The following is a 20,216-nucleotide window of genomic DNA, read 5'->3' as shown; positions in this document are numbered from 1 at the left end:
TACATCACTAGCACTGAAAGTGTGCTTAATAAAAGTGCTTGCTGATTGATCTCATTTGAGATTCAGAACAACCCTGTGAGATAAGGATAAAATATTTCATATTTTCAACCTCTTGGGGAAAATTTTAGTATGGTTTACTTAAACATAATGGTGTTAAGGGGAATTATTAATTTTGAAAAACTTTACTCTCTTTGCTCAGCTCATTAAATTTATCACAGTGATTTTCATGACAGAGGGAAGGTTTTTGGCTTGTTTTTTACTGAATTCTTGTTCCAATAAAATAGGTGTCTCCGTCAAATATATTATTTTGTATACACTTTCCATGGATTTCTAAATGGTAAGATTTCATTATCATCTAATATTCCTTACATCACAATCAGTTCCTTAGTTTTCCACATCACATTTCTATTATAGAATCACAGAATTTGAAAAGTAGGAGAGACCTTAATAGCCATCTAGTCTAACCTATACAAGAAAAAAATCTTCATTATAACATACTCAACAAGCTGCTCATCCAGTATCTGCATAAATACTTTAAAAGAGGGAGAATCTTCTATCCCTGAGGGCAAGACTATCTCTAACTGCAACAAGATTTTTCCTGACATCAAGCCTAAACTGGTCTCTTGGCAACTGCAATAAATTAATTCTAGTCCTATCTTCTATGGCCAAATAGAATAATTCCCCCTCCACATTATAGCCCACAACTATCATGACTGACTCTCCTCGACTTCAAGTCAGTGAAATATGTTTCCAAACTGTGACCTAAATAAAAAAAAGTGTAGCTTTTTTTCTAATATTATTGCTGAGATTATCTCCAACCATAGTGAAAGGGTTTTCTTATACCTCAGATTCTTTTAGGAAATAACACCTTTTCACTGTGTTGAATCTATTCTTTCTGGGTGAATTCTATTTCTTTTCAAACCTTTTTTCAGAATTTGACAAGGTTTTGTGGTTTTCTAATATTTTTATTTCTATTTTGAGAGAGGGATAATGAGGAGACAGATTCCTAGGAATATCTAACTCCATTATGTTCTCAGAGCCATATTGCTAATGTCTTTTTAAGTGTCAACAAAATGCTTACTTACAATTTAATTCTTTCAAACTCTGGTCCTAGGAGCTTGTGCTATCTTATATGCTTGACCTATTTCATAATTAAGGTTGAAGATGAGAAATTCAATAAGCACATTTCTGCCACTAAAAAAATATGCCAAAAAAACCATACTTACCTCCCCACTAATTGAACCTCTTTCTTTATGCTGACATCGTCTGATTACCTCTAATAGTAAAGGTCCACCTACAGTGCCTTCTGCTTCAATAATTCCTAAATCTCGGGCTAAATTCTCTCGAGCTTCAAGCCCATGAACCTGAAAAAAAATTTTTTGTACGATTTTAAAAGATTTAAATATACTATAATATAGTAAAAATATTATTTGCATCATAAAGGGAAAAGGAACAAAAAAGGAACAATTTGACTTACTAAAATAAATTTTCTTTCTGGAATGTTATACATACCCCAAATGTTATATATGTTGTTTCAAAAACTGTACAAAGTTTAAATCATGTAATAACTAAATCTGAAACAGTGGCTTAACAGTAACTAAAAGCAACCTATTCAACTACCAATTATCATCAACCAGACAACCTAAATTGGGAAGAAAGATAATTTGCAACAATGTGTCCAAATCAAAATTTAACTCAATTTTTCCTGGCAGTTTTCAAAAGCTGAATTGTCATGACTTTTTCTCTAAATAGGAACAATTTTAACTAGGTAACAGAAGGTCTGGGTTACCATTAATAATCAGCTCAATTAATATAGCATGTATATTTAAAGTAGCAATTCCTAGACTATTAAAATCTCTGAGCCCAAGTTTCATTTGTTTTGTTTATTTTAATAAGCCCATACCTTCCATCTTAGAATCAATACTGGGTATTGGTTCTAAGGCAGAAGAGTGGTAAGGGCTAAGCAATGGGGGTCAAGTGACTTGCCCAGGGTCACACAGCTAGGAAGTGTCTGAGGCCACATCTGAACCCAGGGACCTCCCACCTCTGGGCCTAACTCTCAATCCACTGAGCCACCCAGCTGCCCCCCATTTGTTTTTTTAAAAAAGGACAATACTTACATGATCTATTTTGTAAACCTTAAAGTAGTATGATCTTTTACTGTAATTCACACAATAAAGATACATATACATGGCAGGTGCATATATATGCTAAATAAAAGATTAATTTTAAGATTTCAAAGCTTAAAATAACTTGGGACACCCTGTGCATAGATATGAGGAAAGCACTGTAATACAGTAGAGAGAATTCTGGAATTGGGGATTAAAATTATAGGTTCAAATTATGGCTCTTCCACTTGCTAACTATATGGCCTCTGGACAAGTAACTTCAAATACATTAGAGCCTCTAATTCCTTATCTGTAAAGAAAGAACTAGGGGGCAGCTGGGTAGCCCAGTGGATTGAGAGCCAGGCCTGGAGATAGGAGGTCCTAGGTTCAAATCTGGACTCAGACACATCCCAGCTGTGTGACCCTGGGCAAGTCACTTGACCCCCATTGCCTAGCCCTTCCCACTCTTCTGCCTTGGATCCAATACACAGTATTGCCTCCAAGACAGAAGGTAAGGGTTTAAAAAAAAAAAAGAACTAGATAAATGTTAAAGTCCCTTTAAGTACTAAACATTCTGTAGTTCTAATCTACAATTAGTTTGTAAACACATATTTATCAAAGCACTACCACTTGCCAGGCACTATGCTAAATAAGAATAGAAAAAAGATAAAATCACAGAAGGCAATCCCTACTCTCAAGGAGCTCACAATTTAATGGAGAAGACAAAAGGCAAAGGACTATCTAAAAATAAGCTAATTACATGGTAAACTGGAGATTATCTAGAGAGGGAAGATACTCAATTAAAAGGGAATCAACAAAGACTTCCTATAGAAAATGGGATTTATAACTTGAAGGAAGCCAAGACAGGTGGTGGAAATAAAGAGAATTCCAGGCAAGAGTGACAGTCAAGGCCATATATATTTTTCTAGGTAAGTTGAAATTTAGAGAAAATAGTAAAAATTTACCCATATGATATTTATAATAGAGAGAAGAAGGGAGGCAGCTGGTGGTTCAGTGATAGTTACCCTAAAAATTCAAGGTTTAATATCTTTAAAGCAATTTTAGGAAAAGAAAATCGCCAGTAGCCTAAATCAAGAAAGTGGATCTTCTGGAGAAGATGCCATAAAGATGCACATACTACATCAAAAGATCCAGAGTGAACTTTGGGTTATAATGAACTGACCTGAGGTGGGGGCTGAACCTATCATTTATTCTGAACGTAAACTTTTATGGCTTTTTGTCAATGCATTGTCTATCAATCATGTTTTGTTTTATTTCTCCTGTTTTTCTTTCCCTCTTATTCCCCAAACTGTTGTAACTCCCTCTATATAAAGTGCAATATTTTATAAGCCTCCAGTAACAGAATCTTTAGATGTGTTGGCTACATTTGTAGAATGATTCACTGGGGAGACCTCCTAGAAACACCAGGGTGAAGAGATTTAACATGCTAGTCTCCCAAAGAATCAAAGGGAGGCTTGTGCGAAAGGAAATTTCTCCTCCCCTCTTTTCACTATGTGTATCTTGAATGAGTTTCCAGGCATGAGCCTGGAAGCGAGCATTGTGCCAGGGAAATTATTGGATATATTTAGTCATAAGGGTAAAACAGCCAGAAAAATGAACAATGGAGTCAAGAATATTGCAAGACCAAAAGACAGGATGATCTTTTTCCCTGCACTGCCCCCCTGGGTGGCACAGACAAAATGGAAAGTCATGGTTAGTTCCTGAGATGTGATGGGTGAGAGTTAGTGGGCGAATAAAGGATTTTATAAAAAGGTTCCAGATAAGGAAGTCACACTTTGTCTCTGCCCTCCTGCCAAGGAACATGCATACTAGGGTGCTACTGAAGAAGCCACATAGCTAGCTAGAGTAGGCTTTTTTCTGGATCTCTGTTTTCATCTACCCAAGTAATTCTAATAAACTTTATAAAATTCTAAGGACCAATCACTTAAATTTAATTCTAACAGTGAATAGAGCTCTAAACTTGCAGATGGGAGATCCTGGGTTCAAATGTGGCCTCAAACACTTCCTAGCTGTGTAACAATGGGCATGTCACTTTACCCCATTTGCCTAGCCCTTTCCCTTGTCTTAAAGAGTTGTTACTAAGATATAGAATTAGGGTTAAAAAAAAATCTAGAGAGAAAAAGGAGAAGGAATGTTAACAGTTACAACAAATATTAGAGAAAAATAGGAATCACTGGCCATATAGGAAGATAAGCAACTACTATGAACAAGGTATGGGAATTAGATTCTCCTGAAATTAAACCAGTAAGCTCTAAAGCAAAAAAATTAAAAAATTAAAATTCTGATGTAATCACAAAGTATTTCAGAAATAAGGAAAATATCTAAAAAGTAGTGAAGGTATATGGACTACTCACTAATATTCTCCTGAAATTTCATTCATGGAGGTGTAAATTGGTTCAGTCATTCAAGAAAGCAATTTGGAACTTTGTCCCAAAGTTATTAAACTACGCATACTTTTAACCTGGCTGTACTACCTACCCTATATATATTTTTTAAAACCCTTACCTTCTGTCTTGGAATCAATACTTGGTATTGGTTCCAAGGCAGAAGAGTGGTAAGGGCTAGGCAATGGGGGTCAAGTGACTTGCCCAGGGTCACACAGCTGGGATGTGTCTGAGGCCACATTTGAACCTAGGACCTCCCATCTCTAGGCCTGGTTCTCAATCCACTGAGCTACCCAGCTGCCCCCCCCCCTTACTTTTTTTAAAGGACTTATATGTACAAAAATATTTATAGGAGCTTATTAATAATAGTAAAAAATTAGAAACTAAAAAACTATTCTCTTTTTCAGGAATAGATAACCAAATTATGAATATATAAATGTAATGAAATATTACTGTACCATAAGAAATGACAAAATGGAGTTTCACAGGATACTGGGAAAAACCATGAATTGATAAAGAAGTAAACAAAACTAGGGAGAATGATTTATACAGTAACAACATTGTAGAGAAAAATAACTTGGAATTCTGATCAACATAATAATAAACCATGAGACCTGAAGACTGAAGATAACACTATTAACCTCCAACCAGAAAAGTATAATTTATGGAGATGTAATTTAGAAATGGTTCAGGGAAATAAAGGCAAAGATTACAAACTAAGACTTACCCAAATAAATAAATAAATAAATAAATAAATGAATAGATGAATGAATAAATAAATAAATAAATGAAATAAACAAAAAACCCTAAGGGAACCAGTAAGAATGGATATTGCTACTGAAAAAGTACATCAAAGTGATTTTTTAAAAAGTTAACAATTTACTGAATGAAACTGTTTGAAGATGGTCTTTTCAAAGTTTCTTTCAGCTCTATGGGTTTATCTTAACTTATTATCAAACAATCAGAAATCCTATAATTTCCTAAACTTCCCTGATTGATCCCTTATCAATGGCAGGTAGGTGAACCTGGATTCTTGAAGGTTAATGGAATGCAAGTTCTGTTATATCCAAGGTTTCAAGAAAAGATCCAATAATAGACTGTATTTGAAAATCAGTCTAGAGAAATTTAAAGATATTGATCACCAAAAATTTGGCTTACAGAGGATAATTTTTTTCTACTAGATTCATAAGGACCTAAGTCTAAAGTTGCAAACTCCCTTCAGCAAGATGATCCACATGAAAGAAATAAAAAGATCTTTTAAATTAAAGAATCTAAGTGCCATAAGAAAATAAAAAAATCAAGAATTAGGAAAATATATTTTTCCCATTTTTATTATGCTCACTTAAAAAAATACTCAATTGCTTCTTGCTAGTTTAAAATCAGAAAGCCACCAGTGAATAAATTTCTTTCCTACTATATAATGTGGTCAAAGCAGTATTTTAGGTCATATGCCATCATTAAGTGACCTATGTCACTACATATTTTTCAGTTTCACCAGGACCTAATTTAAACATACCAAAATCTATTGCTATCTTTTTATAACTGGACATAGTCTCACTTCTTACTACTTGCTGAACTGAAACACTAAGCTGAGGAATAGACCTGTAATATCTATTCTGCTCTAAGTTTAGTGTATATGTAGCAATACAACTAGCCCCAATTAAAACAAAATCTGGAGAAAAAGCAAAAGAAGGAAAATTCAACTTCTTTTTCCATTAAACATGGGGCAGGAAAAATACTATGAATGTCCTTGGTTAACTATAGAAAAACCACTTGTTAAAAGTTTTCATGCATTTGGTAATGACATGCCAAATAAACTAGTTTTCTATTAAAGATTTCATGATAGGTGACAGCTAATAAAAATAGAATGAAAGGAAATTTACATGACATGAAATAAACTTTCCCACTTCTAACCAAAAATATACAAATTATACACACAAACCAAAAATAATAAACTGCAGCATCACTTTAGGTGCTATTGAAGTACTCAGCAAAAGCTACAGCATCCAAACGTGGCTGGCCTGGTCACTGTGATTTTCTGCCAACTCTTCTTTTTCTGGAAGTCCTTCTAAGGGATTGTAGGATTTCCCCTTTCCTGCCACAAGAGGATCATTCTTCTGTTTACCTGACCAGGAATTTTAGTGAACTCCAAATTATTTTTCCCTCTCTCAGTTATTATTACATCAGGGTTTTGGAAAGACACTTTTATTACTAGATAGAGGTAGGTAGATGACACAGTAGATAGAACACTAAGCCTGGAATCAGAAAAAAAGGAATTCAAATTCAGCTGCAGATACATGCTAAGACTGGGCAAGCCACTTACCTTGTTTGCCTCAGTTTCCTCAACTGTTAAATGGAGACTGTAATAGCACCTACCTCACAGAACTGTTGAGGATCAAATGAGAGAATATCTATCTTATATTACCTAAGCATAGCAAACAATTAATAAATGCTTGCCTCCTTTAATCTTATTCTATCTTTGCTTTTTTTAGATGTTATAGGCCCATTTTTTAATTTTTTTTTTTTAATAAACCCTTAACTTCCATCTTGGAGTCAATACTGTGTATTGGCTCCAAGGCAGAAGAGTGGGAAGGGCTAGGCAATGGGGGTCAAGTGACTTGCCCAGGGTCACACAGCTGGGCAGTATTTGAGTCCAGATTTGAACCTAGGACCTCCTGTCTCTAGGCCTGGCTCTCAATCCACTGAGCTACCTAGCTGCCCCCTATAGGTCCATTTTTTAAAAATTATTATTTGTTTTGGAAGTGCTCAACTATTTTATTAACCAACACTGCAGAATGCTCTGGAAAGGAGCAATAGTTTGGCTTGCATGAAAGCCAAGTCTTTATCTCCAGGTGTCTCCATTTTCACCCTTCCACAAGATCCAGCTCCTCTGAAATCTCTGGTTATTGCCTCCCATTCTTCTCAATTAGGATTCTTCCCTAGTCTTTTCCCCCCTCATTCTACTCATCCTTACCACTCATTCCTAGTTCACTGTCTAGCTTCTAAAAAAATTTGTTTTATGTTAAGTGCCTCCAATTCTTCTTCATCTACTCATTCCTCAAGGCTTACGATTTCTGTCCATACTGTCTATGATGAGTTGGTATGATTGACGAGTGCAAACTAAACTACTCCATGGTAGCTAGATAGCCCCAGATGAGAACATATTTCATATGCCATATAACCATCTCCCCAAACAGCTTGTCATTGCTATTCTACTACCTTAGTTTTCCAGCAAGATTTTCAAAAACCATACTGCCATATTTGCTGCCACCATCACCCCTTTTACCTCTTGCTTTGGGCACAGTGGTCAACTCAATACTACTATCTTATGGATCAACTCACCATTTCTGTGACTGTCAGATAAAAATTCTCCCCCTTGGCTATCTCTCCCCCATAGGAATTCTCTCTCCCTATTAGAGCATAAACTATTAGAATGGAAGGGCAGGGATTATCTTACTTAGCACAGTGCCAAATAACAGTAAATGCTTAGTAAGTGCTTTTTAAATTCATTTTCTACATTATTTGACTAAAATGCTTTACGTAATCTCTGAAATCTCACCCCAAGATATAATTGCTTTATGCCCATTTGTTAAATGCCCAACATGTACAAAGTAACGAAGATATGATCTGCACTCTCAAGAAACTTACAATCTTGAAAGGGAGAGGGGGGTGGCAACGAAAGAGTAGAATACTGCACTATGGGAAATAATCTAAAGACTGGCACTTAAATCTCAATACAAGGCAATTAAATTGTTATATTAACTACCCTAACTTGTAAGATAAGTTGAATTTTATTTGAGCTAAAAGTACCCCTAAGCAATCTGTATTTTAATTATGGGGTACTCAATAAAAATACAAAACCAATATAGAGGATTAATGTTGTCTATAATCTGATGACATAAAATATAGACAAAAATCACACAGCAGATCCAAAGTCCCCGAATCTTTAAACATGTACAAATGTAGAAACCATCTACAGGAAAACCCTCACATAATGACCACAATGAAACAAAGAAGTTCTTCAGTCACAAAAAATGTTGAGGTTATCACTTTGTTTCCTATGGTCATAATAAAAAGGAGCTTTTTTTCCTTGGCAGTCCACTTTATAGCATCCTAGATGATTTGGCCCTACAAAAAAGTCATTCTGACCAGTTTGTTGGAAGTAGACACACAACTATCTTGGAAATAAGGCCATTAGATTGCTTCTTGAGTTGTTTAAATAATTCAAAATGAGGATAAATAAACAAACAAGATTTGACTATAATCAGTTAATTTAATATCCTAAGTCACAAAAAAAAGACACAAGATAAGATGGTCAAGTTCATATTCTTACTGTACTAGTTTCAGGCTGAAAGACGGCCAAGGTAAAGTCAAGATTGAAAAACTGAAGGAATTCTGCAACAAGACTTGCCACTAAACGACCTGCAAAAGTAAATGGGAAAGACAAATGTTAAGGGAAACTTTTAGTATTTTAAGAAAGCATTTTTCCTTTATTTTGTTAAATGATATCATACTACAGAAGAATAAAGTTTCTGAATTTTTAAAAACCGCTTATAGGAAAAATGCTGAAAAGATTTCCCTAAAATATACTTAAATATTGAAAAATAGAAGAAATAGCCACTTTTAGCAACAAATTACTGAGAAACTAAAAACATATAATTACAACATTAAAATTGTCCATTCAGGATTTTCTAACCAGCTTTGTCAGGGTAACTATTTCTATGGCAAGTTTCCTTGACCCAGGAAGTATGGTTATAGACACTGTAGATGATACTAACTACAATACTCCATTATCTGATACAATTAGTAGAGGTTTGATTCTATAATCAAGTTCTTACATTAACTTTTTAAAAATTTCCATATTATTTATTTTTGTAAGCAAATAATCTTATAAAACAAAACAAAAAAAACCAAATCATATGCCCAAATAAACATCTTCATTTCTACCCCAACAGTTCTCTGAAAGTAGATAGCATTATTTTTCATTAAGTCCTCACAATTGTCCTGGATGACTGTATTGCAGTTAATAGCAAAATCTATCACATTTGATCATTCCACATTATTTCAGTATAATATTCTCATAATTCTGTTTATTTCACTCTTTATCAGTTCACATTGGTCTTGCTACTTCTTTCTGAAATCATCTTATCCATTATTCCTTATGGTAGAACACATACCATCACATTTTGTTCAGCCATTCCCCAATTGAGGGACATCTCTTTTAAATTTCCAATTCTTTGCCACCACAAAAAGCACAGCTATATTTTGTACAAACAGGTCCTTTCCTATTGTTTTGTTCTCTTTGGGAAAGAGACCTAGTAGTGCTATTGCTGGATTAAAGGATATGCATTCTTTGAACCCAATTCCAAATTGTCCTCCAGAATGCTTGAATCAATTCACAACTCCACCAGCAATGAATTAGTATCCCAATTTTGCCACATTCCCTCCAACATTTATTATTTTCATTTACTGTCATATTGGCTAATTTGATAGGTATAAGGTGGTAACTCAGAGTTGTTTTAATTTGCATTTGTCTAATCAAGAGGGACTTAGAACATTTTTTCATGTGATTATTGATAGTTTTTATTTCTTCATTTGAAAACTGCTTATTCATATCCTTTGACCGTTTATCAATTGGGGAATGACTTGGGATTCTTATGAGAAATGAAATCTTTATCAGAGAAATTTGTTATAAAAAATTTTTCCCAGTTTGTTGCTTCCCTTCTAATCTTGGTTGCATTGATATAATCAAAATTATTCATTTTACATCTTGTAATATTCTCCATCTCATTTAGTCATAAATTTGTCCTTTCTCTATAGATCTAATAGGTAACTATTCTACATTCTCCTAATTTACTTACAATATCACTCTTTATGTTTAAATCATATGCCCATTTTGACCTTATATTGGTATAGGGTGGGAGATGTTAATTTAAACCTAATTTTTGCCACAGTTTCTCAATTTTCCTAGCAATTTTTGTTAAATAGTTAATTCTCATCCCAAAAACTGGTTTCTTACATTAACTCTGAAGAGTAAAAAAAGTAAATACTTTTATGCTACAATATCAAATGGAATTCTTGTTTTCTCCCAAGTTTTGATCTCAATACTTGGTTCAAACAAACAATAAACATAGATAAAAGATACTTACCATCTTTAGTATTTAAAAACTTTTTCAGGCTTTCATTCACTAAAGGTGTTTTGTTCTATTAAAAAAAAAAGAAAACAAATATAAAAAAATTAATTAACATGAGTCCTAAAAACTTTTCTATTTTAAAACTTAAAAAATCTTATTTCTATACTATGGTCACAAAGTAGTACACTGCCATTTTTAACATTATACTTAAAACTTCATCAACAGAAAAATTCTATTAGCCTCTAAAACTGCAACATGATCATAAAAGTTTCTCTGAATCATTTATAGATTTTCAAAAAGTTATGTTTTGTTTAACGCAAAAATAAATTACATATTACACTTTAAAAGATTAGGGTGTCTGAATGTATTTAAGAACTTCAGAGTATTTCATGATGTCTGTTTGAAACCAAATACCAAATTTAATTAGAGATAGCCTTTTTATAGTTCTCTTTTTCAAATACTCTCTTAGAAACTTGAGACTTTTGTGCTAGGTATCCAACCTTAAAGTTTACTATCCTGAAAGGTCTTAACAGAACATAAATTTATTTTAGCTTTAATAATTATATCATTTATAGTAAGACTCTTAACCTGGGGAGTTGGGGGTGGGGGGGAGCTGTGAACTTAAAAAAATGTCTTTTTAACCCTTACTTCCTGCCTCAGAATCAATACTAAGTATTGATTTTAAGGCAGAAGAACAGTAAGGGCTAGGCAATGGAGATTGAGTGACTTGTCTAGGGTCACACAACTAGTAAGTATCTGAGGCCACTTTAAATCCAGGACTTCCTGTCTCTAGGTCTAGTTCTCAATCCACTAAACTAAGCCATTCCAACTGCCCTTGTCTTATAGAAAAATTTTGATAATTATCGTCTACTATAATTGGTTTCTTTTGTAATCCTCTTTATTTTATTTTCTGCACTTAAAAAATCATCCTGTGAAGGGGTAAATAGGTTTTACCAGACTGCCAAAGGGTTTCAAGAGAGAAAAAAAAGTTAAGTCCTCAAGACTTTTAAAGCGATATATGTTTTAAAATAGTCATTGGTCCTGAAGAAAGCATTACTTAAGGATTGCTATGCAATTAGCTAAAGGGAGGAAATGCATATTACCATATATATAGTCTGTAAAAGTAATTTTTATATTAGGAACAAAATTGGATTAAAAAACAAATGTTACTATTATGTGCATCTGTCAGAAAGATTGAAGAAACATTGCTGTGATCATGCTTCATATGAATCCACCAAAGAAGCCATTTATTGAATTACCAACTACATGGCAAAACTATCTTAGGTGGAGGTTAGAAGTATATTCCAGGTATGTTAGGCAGGCATATTTGAAAGCATGGTTTGGTTCAAACATTATTCCTATTAGGCCACTTCAAATTCTCTATTCTGAGATCACCATACACTGAAATAAAATAATATAAGATTAAATTAAAATCTTTACTTCTCAATTCTCCTCTTTCTACTATATGCTAGCACTACACTAAGTGCTTTATTGATGAGTGGATGCATTGCCATCCCCATTTTAAAGTATTTGAAGCAAGATTTTAATTCATGGAACCAGTGCTATCCTACACCTAGCTGCAAACTCTTAAATTATTGAAACATCTTCCAAAAAGTAGTGTTAGCTTTTTCTTTTATCTATTATTATACATATTATAATTAAGTGATTTTTCAAAAACTACTTTGACTACATCCCAACAAAACTGAGAACAAAAAAATACATGAGTTTTTCCTAAACTGTTTAAGGTAAACATTAAAATAGTGCAATAAAGATCAAATAATTCTATTTGCATACCTCTACTTTTTCTTGCTCTTCAAGTGCTAAAAATACAGCTGCCCGTAGTTCAGCCTAGCAAAAATTTTTAAAGAGAGAGTATTCAAAAAATAAAATTTTCAGACACTTTAAAATGTTGACACATTGCTCAGAATTTTTTTTTTAAATACCAGGTAGATGACTTGAACTAAATATATGTAAATATATATGTATACACACACTTTACTGAGTACTATCTTCCCAAAAGAGGAAAGTACACATAACAAAATGGAAGTCTGTCTTCATAGCCCCTTGCAAAAATGAATAAAATCTAGATTTGCCACTAAAGTTGTTGCATAAGCTTGTTCAACTACAAAATGAAGCATGGAATTGGACTACAAGACCTGTTCAAGATGTAACACTCTACAATGAAACCTTCATTCAACGTAGAAAGGTTCACATAAAAGCTGTTTTACCTATTAGCAATAGGCAAAGCCAGGCAGGGTCACAAGTTTGTGGACAACTGTAGGAGGAAGCAAATAGTAGCTGGTGCTGGAAGCTCACTGCTGCTTTCTGTACCTATTATACTCACAGTCAGATTCATATATTTCGATAAAAACTACTTGCAGGTGATATTCACAGGGTACTTACCGACCTAATGGTGAGCCCATCCAACTGGACAACAAATGAATGGCTGTTCTCCCTCTGTTACACACACATATACACACACACTCATTCACTCACTCTTCCTTCCAACTGTAAATCCCAGGATGCTATTATCACCTGTATTTATGAGGCATTCACTCATTCTCTATAAACTTTGCATTGCCTCTTGCAAATGCTGGGTCAAAGTTACTACCTCCCTTAGGAGGAAAGTTAAGTGTCTCAATCTCCCACACTCTCAGACTGTTAGAGAAGTCCAAAATGAACGGGCAAAGAGGAGAGGTGGTCCTTTAACAGCTTCCGAGGCTCTTTTCCGCTGGCAAGGATCTCTCGCCCCGGAGTGGAATCACCTGCCGAACCCAACCTTCCCAAACCGCCCCTCCCCCACCCCCAGGCGCTCCAGCAAGGGAGGTAGGGGGGTTGAAAGCTGCCTTCCAAACCAGAGGTGGACGCCGGCCCCAGTTTCTACCCCAGGGAGAGGAAGGGGGCGGGGAGGTGGGAGGGTCCGCAACCCCGGCAGCGAAAGAAGACAAGAGACCAACGCAGGCGGCTGGAGGAGCCTCCATTATGAACTCAGGCCGCGGCACCCAGTGACCCCCGACACCGCTTCCTGCACATGGTTCCCTCCCGGCTCCTGGGCGGCCCCGGGCCGCGGATCCCTCCTCCACTGGGCCCATGTCCCCGGGGTATCCTGGGAGGTGAGCCCCGGCTCGGAGGGCAGCCCTGGCGCGGCCGGCAAGGCCCCGACGAGGCCGCCCTGACCCAGACTCTCCCACTGACTTACCTTGATCCTATTGAGGACTCCGCTGTTCTCCAGCGTCTGAACCAGCAGGTCCCGCAGCTCCGTGTCCTCCTCCGTCGCCGCCGCTACCACCGCCGCCGCCGCGGCCGCCGTCGTCGCAGCCATTTTGCTTCTCCAAGACAACCGCCCAAACTGCGCTAACGGCCCAACGGCCGCCGCAGATTCGACAGAGGGCGGCAGGAGGGGGAGACGTTAGACGGACCTCGGCCCCGCCCCCGAGGTGCCGCGACGCGCCTCTCTAGCTGCCGCTCACGTCGCCCGGTGACCCGGGGTGGGGCGGGGCGGGGTCCCGTATTTCCGGAGGGGGCTGGCCTCCTGTCCGGGGGTCGGTGCGGAATGTGCGGACCGGAATTAGACCGACCCCGTCACCCCCGGTAAGTACAGGCGGGAGGTTTGAAGAAGGTGGTGGGAGGGAAGGGGGAGGCAACGAAGCGCTCGGTCCGCATGGCGCAGGCGCAAAGCAGGAGGCGCCGAATAGTCCCAGGACCGCTGGCACGAGGGAGTGAACACCTGCTGGGAGCCGCGAAGCCTTTCCAGTTCTGGTCTTTGCGGTGCCCACCCACTCCTTGTAGTGCGCGTGCGTTATTTTAGTTCGCAGGTATTCGGTTTCATGCTGTCTCTTCCTGTCTGTCTGAGAAGATTCCAAGTTCGCTTTCGGGATTGCTTTTTGTTACTTTTATCTTTTACTTATTAACAAGGTGACCCAAAACAGAAGGTCAATTTCTTTAAGTGATTAGATGAATGAATTCTCAAATAGTTAGACCAAAACTTTATTTTCTAATTCATGTATTTGTAAAGACAATTGTTATTTCACTGGTGTTTTTTTGTCTTCTTTAAAATGTGTTAAGTCTTGTGATCCCTATTTTTCAGATGAAGTTATGGAAGGATAGATAGAAAGAATAAAGCTTATTCTATCTCCCACAAAAACACTTGTTGCAAAGATGGTCTCAACTACAACTTAGCTACCAAATGTTACAGTAATAGAATTTTAGAATTGTAGAGTTAGCAGGGATTTTATAAATTATCTATTCCAACCTCATTAGAGAAATCTTAGAATTTAGAACTATAAAGAATCTTAGAAATAGTATCAAATTTTTGGTCTTGGGATTCCTTTGCACTATTATTCATTATGGTTATATTTAAATTATAACAATTATTTTCAGAAATTATATGTAACAAAGATTATATAAAATATGCATGTTCATATCTAATGAAATATGCAATATGGATTATTAATTATACATTGACAACAAATTATATGCATTTTATTTTTATAAATTATGTATGTATGTGTATATGTATTATAGTATACATTATATAGAATGTCTACAATAAAATTATACATGTAATTATGCAATTGTTAAATTAAAATTATAAAGAGCTTTTGTTTACCTTATCTCTATCAATATTTATCATAATAGAAATTTTAAAATGCCTTAATATCATTATTAAAATCTTTTTGACATCATGGACCTCCTCAAAGGGTCTGGGGACCTCTAGACCATGCTTTGAGAACCTCCAGCCTATTCTAACCCTGCCTCACTCCTTCATTTAATAAATGAGGAAAAATAGACTCAGAATGTGAATAACTCAACTGTCTGAGGCCAGGCACATAGTATATGGGAGAACTAGCACTTGAACTCAAATCCAATGTTCTTTCAACTATACTTGACTATGCAATGGTTTAAATTTATTATATCATTTTATTACTTTAATGTATAATATGATACAGAATTTAAAATAATCTGATTATTATAAATTATGTTATTATAATACTTTTCAAGATATTGTTTTAGCATGTTAGAACTTTGGTTAATTAGAAATAATCTTGTCCAACCCCACCTAACCCCTGTTCAACAGATGAGGAAACTGAAGCTGTAAAAGAGAGTGGTTTGTCCCTTTCCAAGCATAATAGGACTGATGGTTTATGGAAATAAAGCTGTCTACAGACTTTTGAGAATGGAGAACAGTGATTTTGGTTATAATCATTTCGAGATCTCATGTTTCTTTCTATAACACCTAAACAGTTACAAAGCTCTTTCCTCACCTGCACCTTGTGAAGTAGAACAAGTATGGTTCTTCCCAATTCATAGATAAAGAAGGGGGAGGGGCAGACACTGTTGGATTAAATAGCCATTTTATTGGACTCTTGCCTCCAGGCTTTTTCCAATCTAATCTACCCTCCACACAGTTATCAAAGTGGTTTTCCTAAAGTATTGGTTTTACCATGTTACCTTTTCCTCTCAAATTGCAATGGTTCCCTGTTACCTCTGGGATCAAAGATAAAGCTCTTAATTTGGCCCCTTTGTGTCATCCTAGGTTTTCCTTTGTTTTTTTTAACACATAACTTTACTCAAGCTGTGGTCCAACCATACCAGCCATATTGCTGTTTCTCACACATAAAGTGCCATTTCCAATCTCCATTCCTTTTTACTAGCTGCCCCCACCACCCCTCTCCCTTCTAATCTCAGTCTCTTAGCACTGCCATTTTCCTTTAAATTCAGATTAAATGCTTCCTGCCCCAAAGGGCATTTCCTGCAGCCAGACTCCCTCACCCCTTACCCACCAGATTCTCCTGCCTTTCCCTTAAAGGCTCCCTTCTGTCCACTTTGCATTTAGGAAGACAGTTCGAATTCAGCCTCAGACATTTACTAGCTGTGGGACACAATACAAGTCACAATTACTTGCTCATCTGCACAATGGGGATAATCATAGCACCTTTCTTGCAAGGTCAATAAGAGAATTAAATGAGAGAGTAATTGCTTTTTTTTTTTTAGCATTTCCTTTATTTTAAGAAATTTCCACCTAAGTTTTCCAAAGTTATATGACTCATGTGGTCCCTTCTTCCTTCCCCTCTCCTGGAGGTGACAAGCAGGTCAGTGAGGCAGTAATTGTAAAGCCCTCGGCATATTAGAAATGTTCACCATTATTAACATTTATCTCATGTGTGCCAATTTCTAGATATGTCTCTCCTGCTTGCTTTTTCTTTGAATTTCCAGTGCAATACAGCATCTACCCATAGTAAGTGCTTAATCAGTGCCTCTGGTTTGTGGATTGATAACCTGGCTCATTCTGACTAGCACCCCCACTGGGGTTTAGTACCTCCCCTGATTTGTATGGCAGCCTAAGAAGAGAATCTCATTCACTGACCAATTGAAATCTAGGTTCTAGCTCACTGTCTTTTTCACTGGTGGAGTCAGACCAGTGTTTGGGGAGTCTTGGACTGACCCAGACCCACACCGAGCATCCTTCTGAAGTACTGTAGTACACAACTTAGCTATGAACCCAGAAGATCAATCATCCTTCCATTACCATCACTTAGGAGCTGTGTGGCATTTGGGCCAGTCCCTCAACCTTTCTGAGTTCCAATAAGGACAAGAACAGTGCTTGATTGTCATGATTGTGAGACTAGAACTGTGAATTACCATACTTTTAAGAATAGAAATTCAAGAACCCCCCTCAGGCTCAGCCTGGTCTCCCTAGATTCTCAGGATCAGCCTTTGACTTCTAAACTGTTAGAGCTGGGTTAGGCTAGGAAGAGCAGATTCCCAGCTCCCTTCAGAAGCATATTTCATATTATTCCCTCCTGTACATTTTCTGTTCCATTCAAACTGAATTGCATACAGCTCCCCCATCTTTCAACAATGCACCTGTGCCCAGTCTGTGCCCTTTGTGTGGAATTCATTTTCTCCTTTCTGTCTTTTGGAATCTCTAGCCTTCTTCAAAGCATAGCACAGGGACCACTAACTATGTAGGGCTTATGGGGATCTAACAGTTGGTAACACCTGCTGCTTCTTGAAATTACTTTGAAGATTCTTTGTATTTACTTATTTCTTGTTTTGTACTCTGCCCTCTTTACCTCATTCGCCAGAAGAATGTACATTTCTCAAGAGAAGGAATTATTTCTTTACTTAACTAATTAATGAATATTTGAATTGAATTATATCTGTAAAATGAAGGGTTGGACCAAGTTATCTTTAGGTTCATTTTATACTTTATATGTGGAGTGGAATTTTTTGGGGAGGCTCTTACTCCCAGAAATCACTCTAATGAGCTGACAAGAGATTTAATAAGATACTAGCAGAGAAAAGCAGCTTTATTTGGTGAAAACAGCCAAGGGGGTATGGGAAAGAAGGAAAAAGGAATCTGCCCACACAAGTGGCTTCCTGTGGGAAAATGTCCTCTCCTCTTCTAGCTACAATCGCAGACTTTTATAATAATCCTGATGCAAGATTCTCCTCCTCTCCTCTGTCCAATCCTGTACAAGGTGGGGCTATGACATTCAGTCTTGAGTGTGTGGTTTTCAACATTACATACCCCTAAAGACCCCCATGATGAAGAAAAACCCATGACTATCATAGGATTCCCAGGTTGGGACCATAATACCTTTGAAACTCACTGTTCTTTCCCTACTTCAGTTTATCTTGTAGTTGGCTTTCTTCCCAGGGTACAGATAAACTCTTCTCAAGGTTTTTGAAAATAGCTCAGGAAAACTAAAAATTTTAGGGGGGGGGGGGCATTTTAGTCTAAGGAATACTAAGGGGTCTTGACTATTGGGGTTATGGTAGAGCCAAAATGGCAGAGTAATCCAGAGCAGATCTGTGTCACTATAAGAACTCCAACCAAAATTAAAATATCGGCACAAAATGAATACAGGAGTGAAAGAACCAACAAGGAGATAAAGTGAAACAACTTTCAAGAAAAGAAAAACCCAAAAAGTAGGCAACAAACATCTGGGGCACTGGAATGAGAGGAGAGCAGACTCGGCAAGAAGCTGTAGCAAGGAGGGAAAAACAAGCTATATACCCCACCACCCCACATCTGTTGTCCAAGTTTTGGAACCTAAGCCCAAGCCAACATCCAAAGCCCAGAGTTGAGACCCTACCTGAGCAAAGAGAGGTACAAGCCAACCCAAATTCCTTGAAATTTCAAACTTGTGGAGAAGTCTGGAGCCCCAGCCCAGAGAATTCTAGTTTAGACTTGGGATATGGACTTAGTTCACACTTTAGAGTAGCTGATAGTACTATTAACATGGAAATAATACAGAACTACCAGGTAGTCAATAAAACCTTACAGCCAGACCTAAACAAAAAATTTGAAGTCCAAACATGAGGCACAAGAGAAGTCAAAAAAGGTAAATAAGAAAGAGAAAATCTAAGGGACTCATCAAGGTTAAAATGCTTATATGTCTACATGGAAAGAGGATTCCTGAAATTCTCAAATATCACTCTTAATAGTAGAGAAGATAGAAGGAATTTACCTAGAAAGAGAGTGGGAAAGTAAGCTGATTATGATGAAATGATGTATATGATAATATAAAATGATATGATATGTATATTAATATGATTATATGAAATAATATATATATGATATGTATAAAAATCAAGGGGTGAAAGAGAGGGTTTCACTGAGAGAAAAGTGGAGGGAAGGATAGAATGGAGTAAATTATATAATATAAAGAGATGTGAAAAATCATTACAGAAATGGGAGGATAAGGTCGGTGACCGGGCAGTGCTTAAACTTTACTCTTATCATAACTGGCTCAGAGAAGGGGAAACAAGTATACTCAGTGGGGTACAAAATTCTATCACCCTATAGAGAAGTAGAAGGGAAATAAGACAAGGGAAGGGGGAGGTTATTGAAGGGACAGAGAAGTTGTGGGGTAGACAAAAAGCAAAATACTGGTGAGGAGGAATAGAGTGAAAGGGAATAGAGCAAGATCTGAAGGGGATAATATGATGGAGGACAATATACATTTATTCATCGTAATGTTGAATGTGAATGGGATGAACTCACCCATTAAACAGAAGCAGAGAGCAGACTGGATTAAAAACCAGATTATGTTGTTTATAGGAAACACATTTAAGGCAGGGGGACACACAGATTCAAGGTAAAAGGCTGGAGCAGAATTTATTATGTGTCATTTAAAGTAAAAAAGCAGGAATAGCAATCAGACAAAGCTAGAGTAGAAATTGATATGATTAAAAGAGATAAGGAAGGAAATTACATTCTGTTAAAGAGTATTATAAACAATGAAGTAATATCAATACTAAACATTTGTGCACCAAATAGCAGAGCATCTAGATTTCTAAAGGAAAAATTGAAGGAGCTCAAGGAAGAACTAGATAGTAAGACCATATTAGTGGGGGATCTCAACCTTCCCTTTCAGAACTAGATAAATCAAACCAAAAGACAAGAAAGAAGTAAGGGAAGTGAATGACACGCTAGAAAAAATAGAGTTAATAGACATCTGGAAAAAACTGAATAGGAATAAAAAGAAAAATACCTTCTCAGAAGTACATTTAAACATTTAAAGAACAACTAATCCCAGTACTTTAAAAATTATTTGACA

The 20,216-nt window shown here is 36.6% G+C and overlaps 2 protein-coding genes across 6 annotated transcripts in view; one reads left to right on the top strand and one right to left on the bottom strand.

Moving 5' to 3' along the window:
* The window catches only part of CEP43 (centrosomal protein 43), a 72,470-nt gene extending 58,491 nt beyond the window's left edge, over positions 1–13,979 (bottom strand). For all 5 annotated transcript variants that reach the window (XR_463173.3, XR_463172.3, XM_056819013.1 and 2 more), the window contains exons 1-5: positions 13,847–13,979; positions 12,442–12,495; positions 10,663–10,717; positions 8,847–8,935; positions 1,227–1,364 (exon numbers count right to left, since the gene is read on the bottom strand). Coding sequence is in view for 3 of the 5 variants with exons in the window: in XM_056819013.1 (XP_056674991.1) it covers positions 1,227–1,364; positions 8,847–8,935; positions 10,663–10,717; positions 12,442–12,495; positions 13,847–13,969 (459 nt within the window). In the remaining 2 variants the exon portion in view is untranslated. The remainder of the gene's footprint in view (positions 1–1,226; positions 1,365–8,846; positions 8,936–10,662; positions 10,718–12,441; positions 12,496–13,846) is intronic.
* Positions 13,980–14,154: 175 nt separating this feature from the next.
* RNASET2 (ribonuclease T2) overlaps positions 14,155–20,216 on the top strand; it is a 112,467-nt gene continuing 106,405 nt past the window's right edge. The window contains exon 1 of the mRNA XM_056819015.1: positions 14,155–14,238. The gene's annotated coding sequence lies outside the window, so the exon portion shown is untranslated. The remainder of the gene's footprint in view (positions 14,239–20,216) is intronic.

The sequence above is a fragment of the Monodelphis domestica genome, chromosome 2 (genome assembly GCF_027887165.1).
Source record: "Monodelphis domestica isolate mMonDom1 chromosome 2, mMonDom1.pri, whole genome shotgun sequence".
NCBI lineage: Eukaryota > Metazoa > Chordata > Mammalia > Didelphimorphia > Didelphidae > Monodelphis > Monodelphis domestica.
Note: the sequence above shows the minus strand (reverse complement) of the source record. Positions and strands in the feature narration are given on the sequence as shown.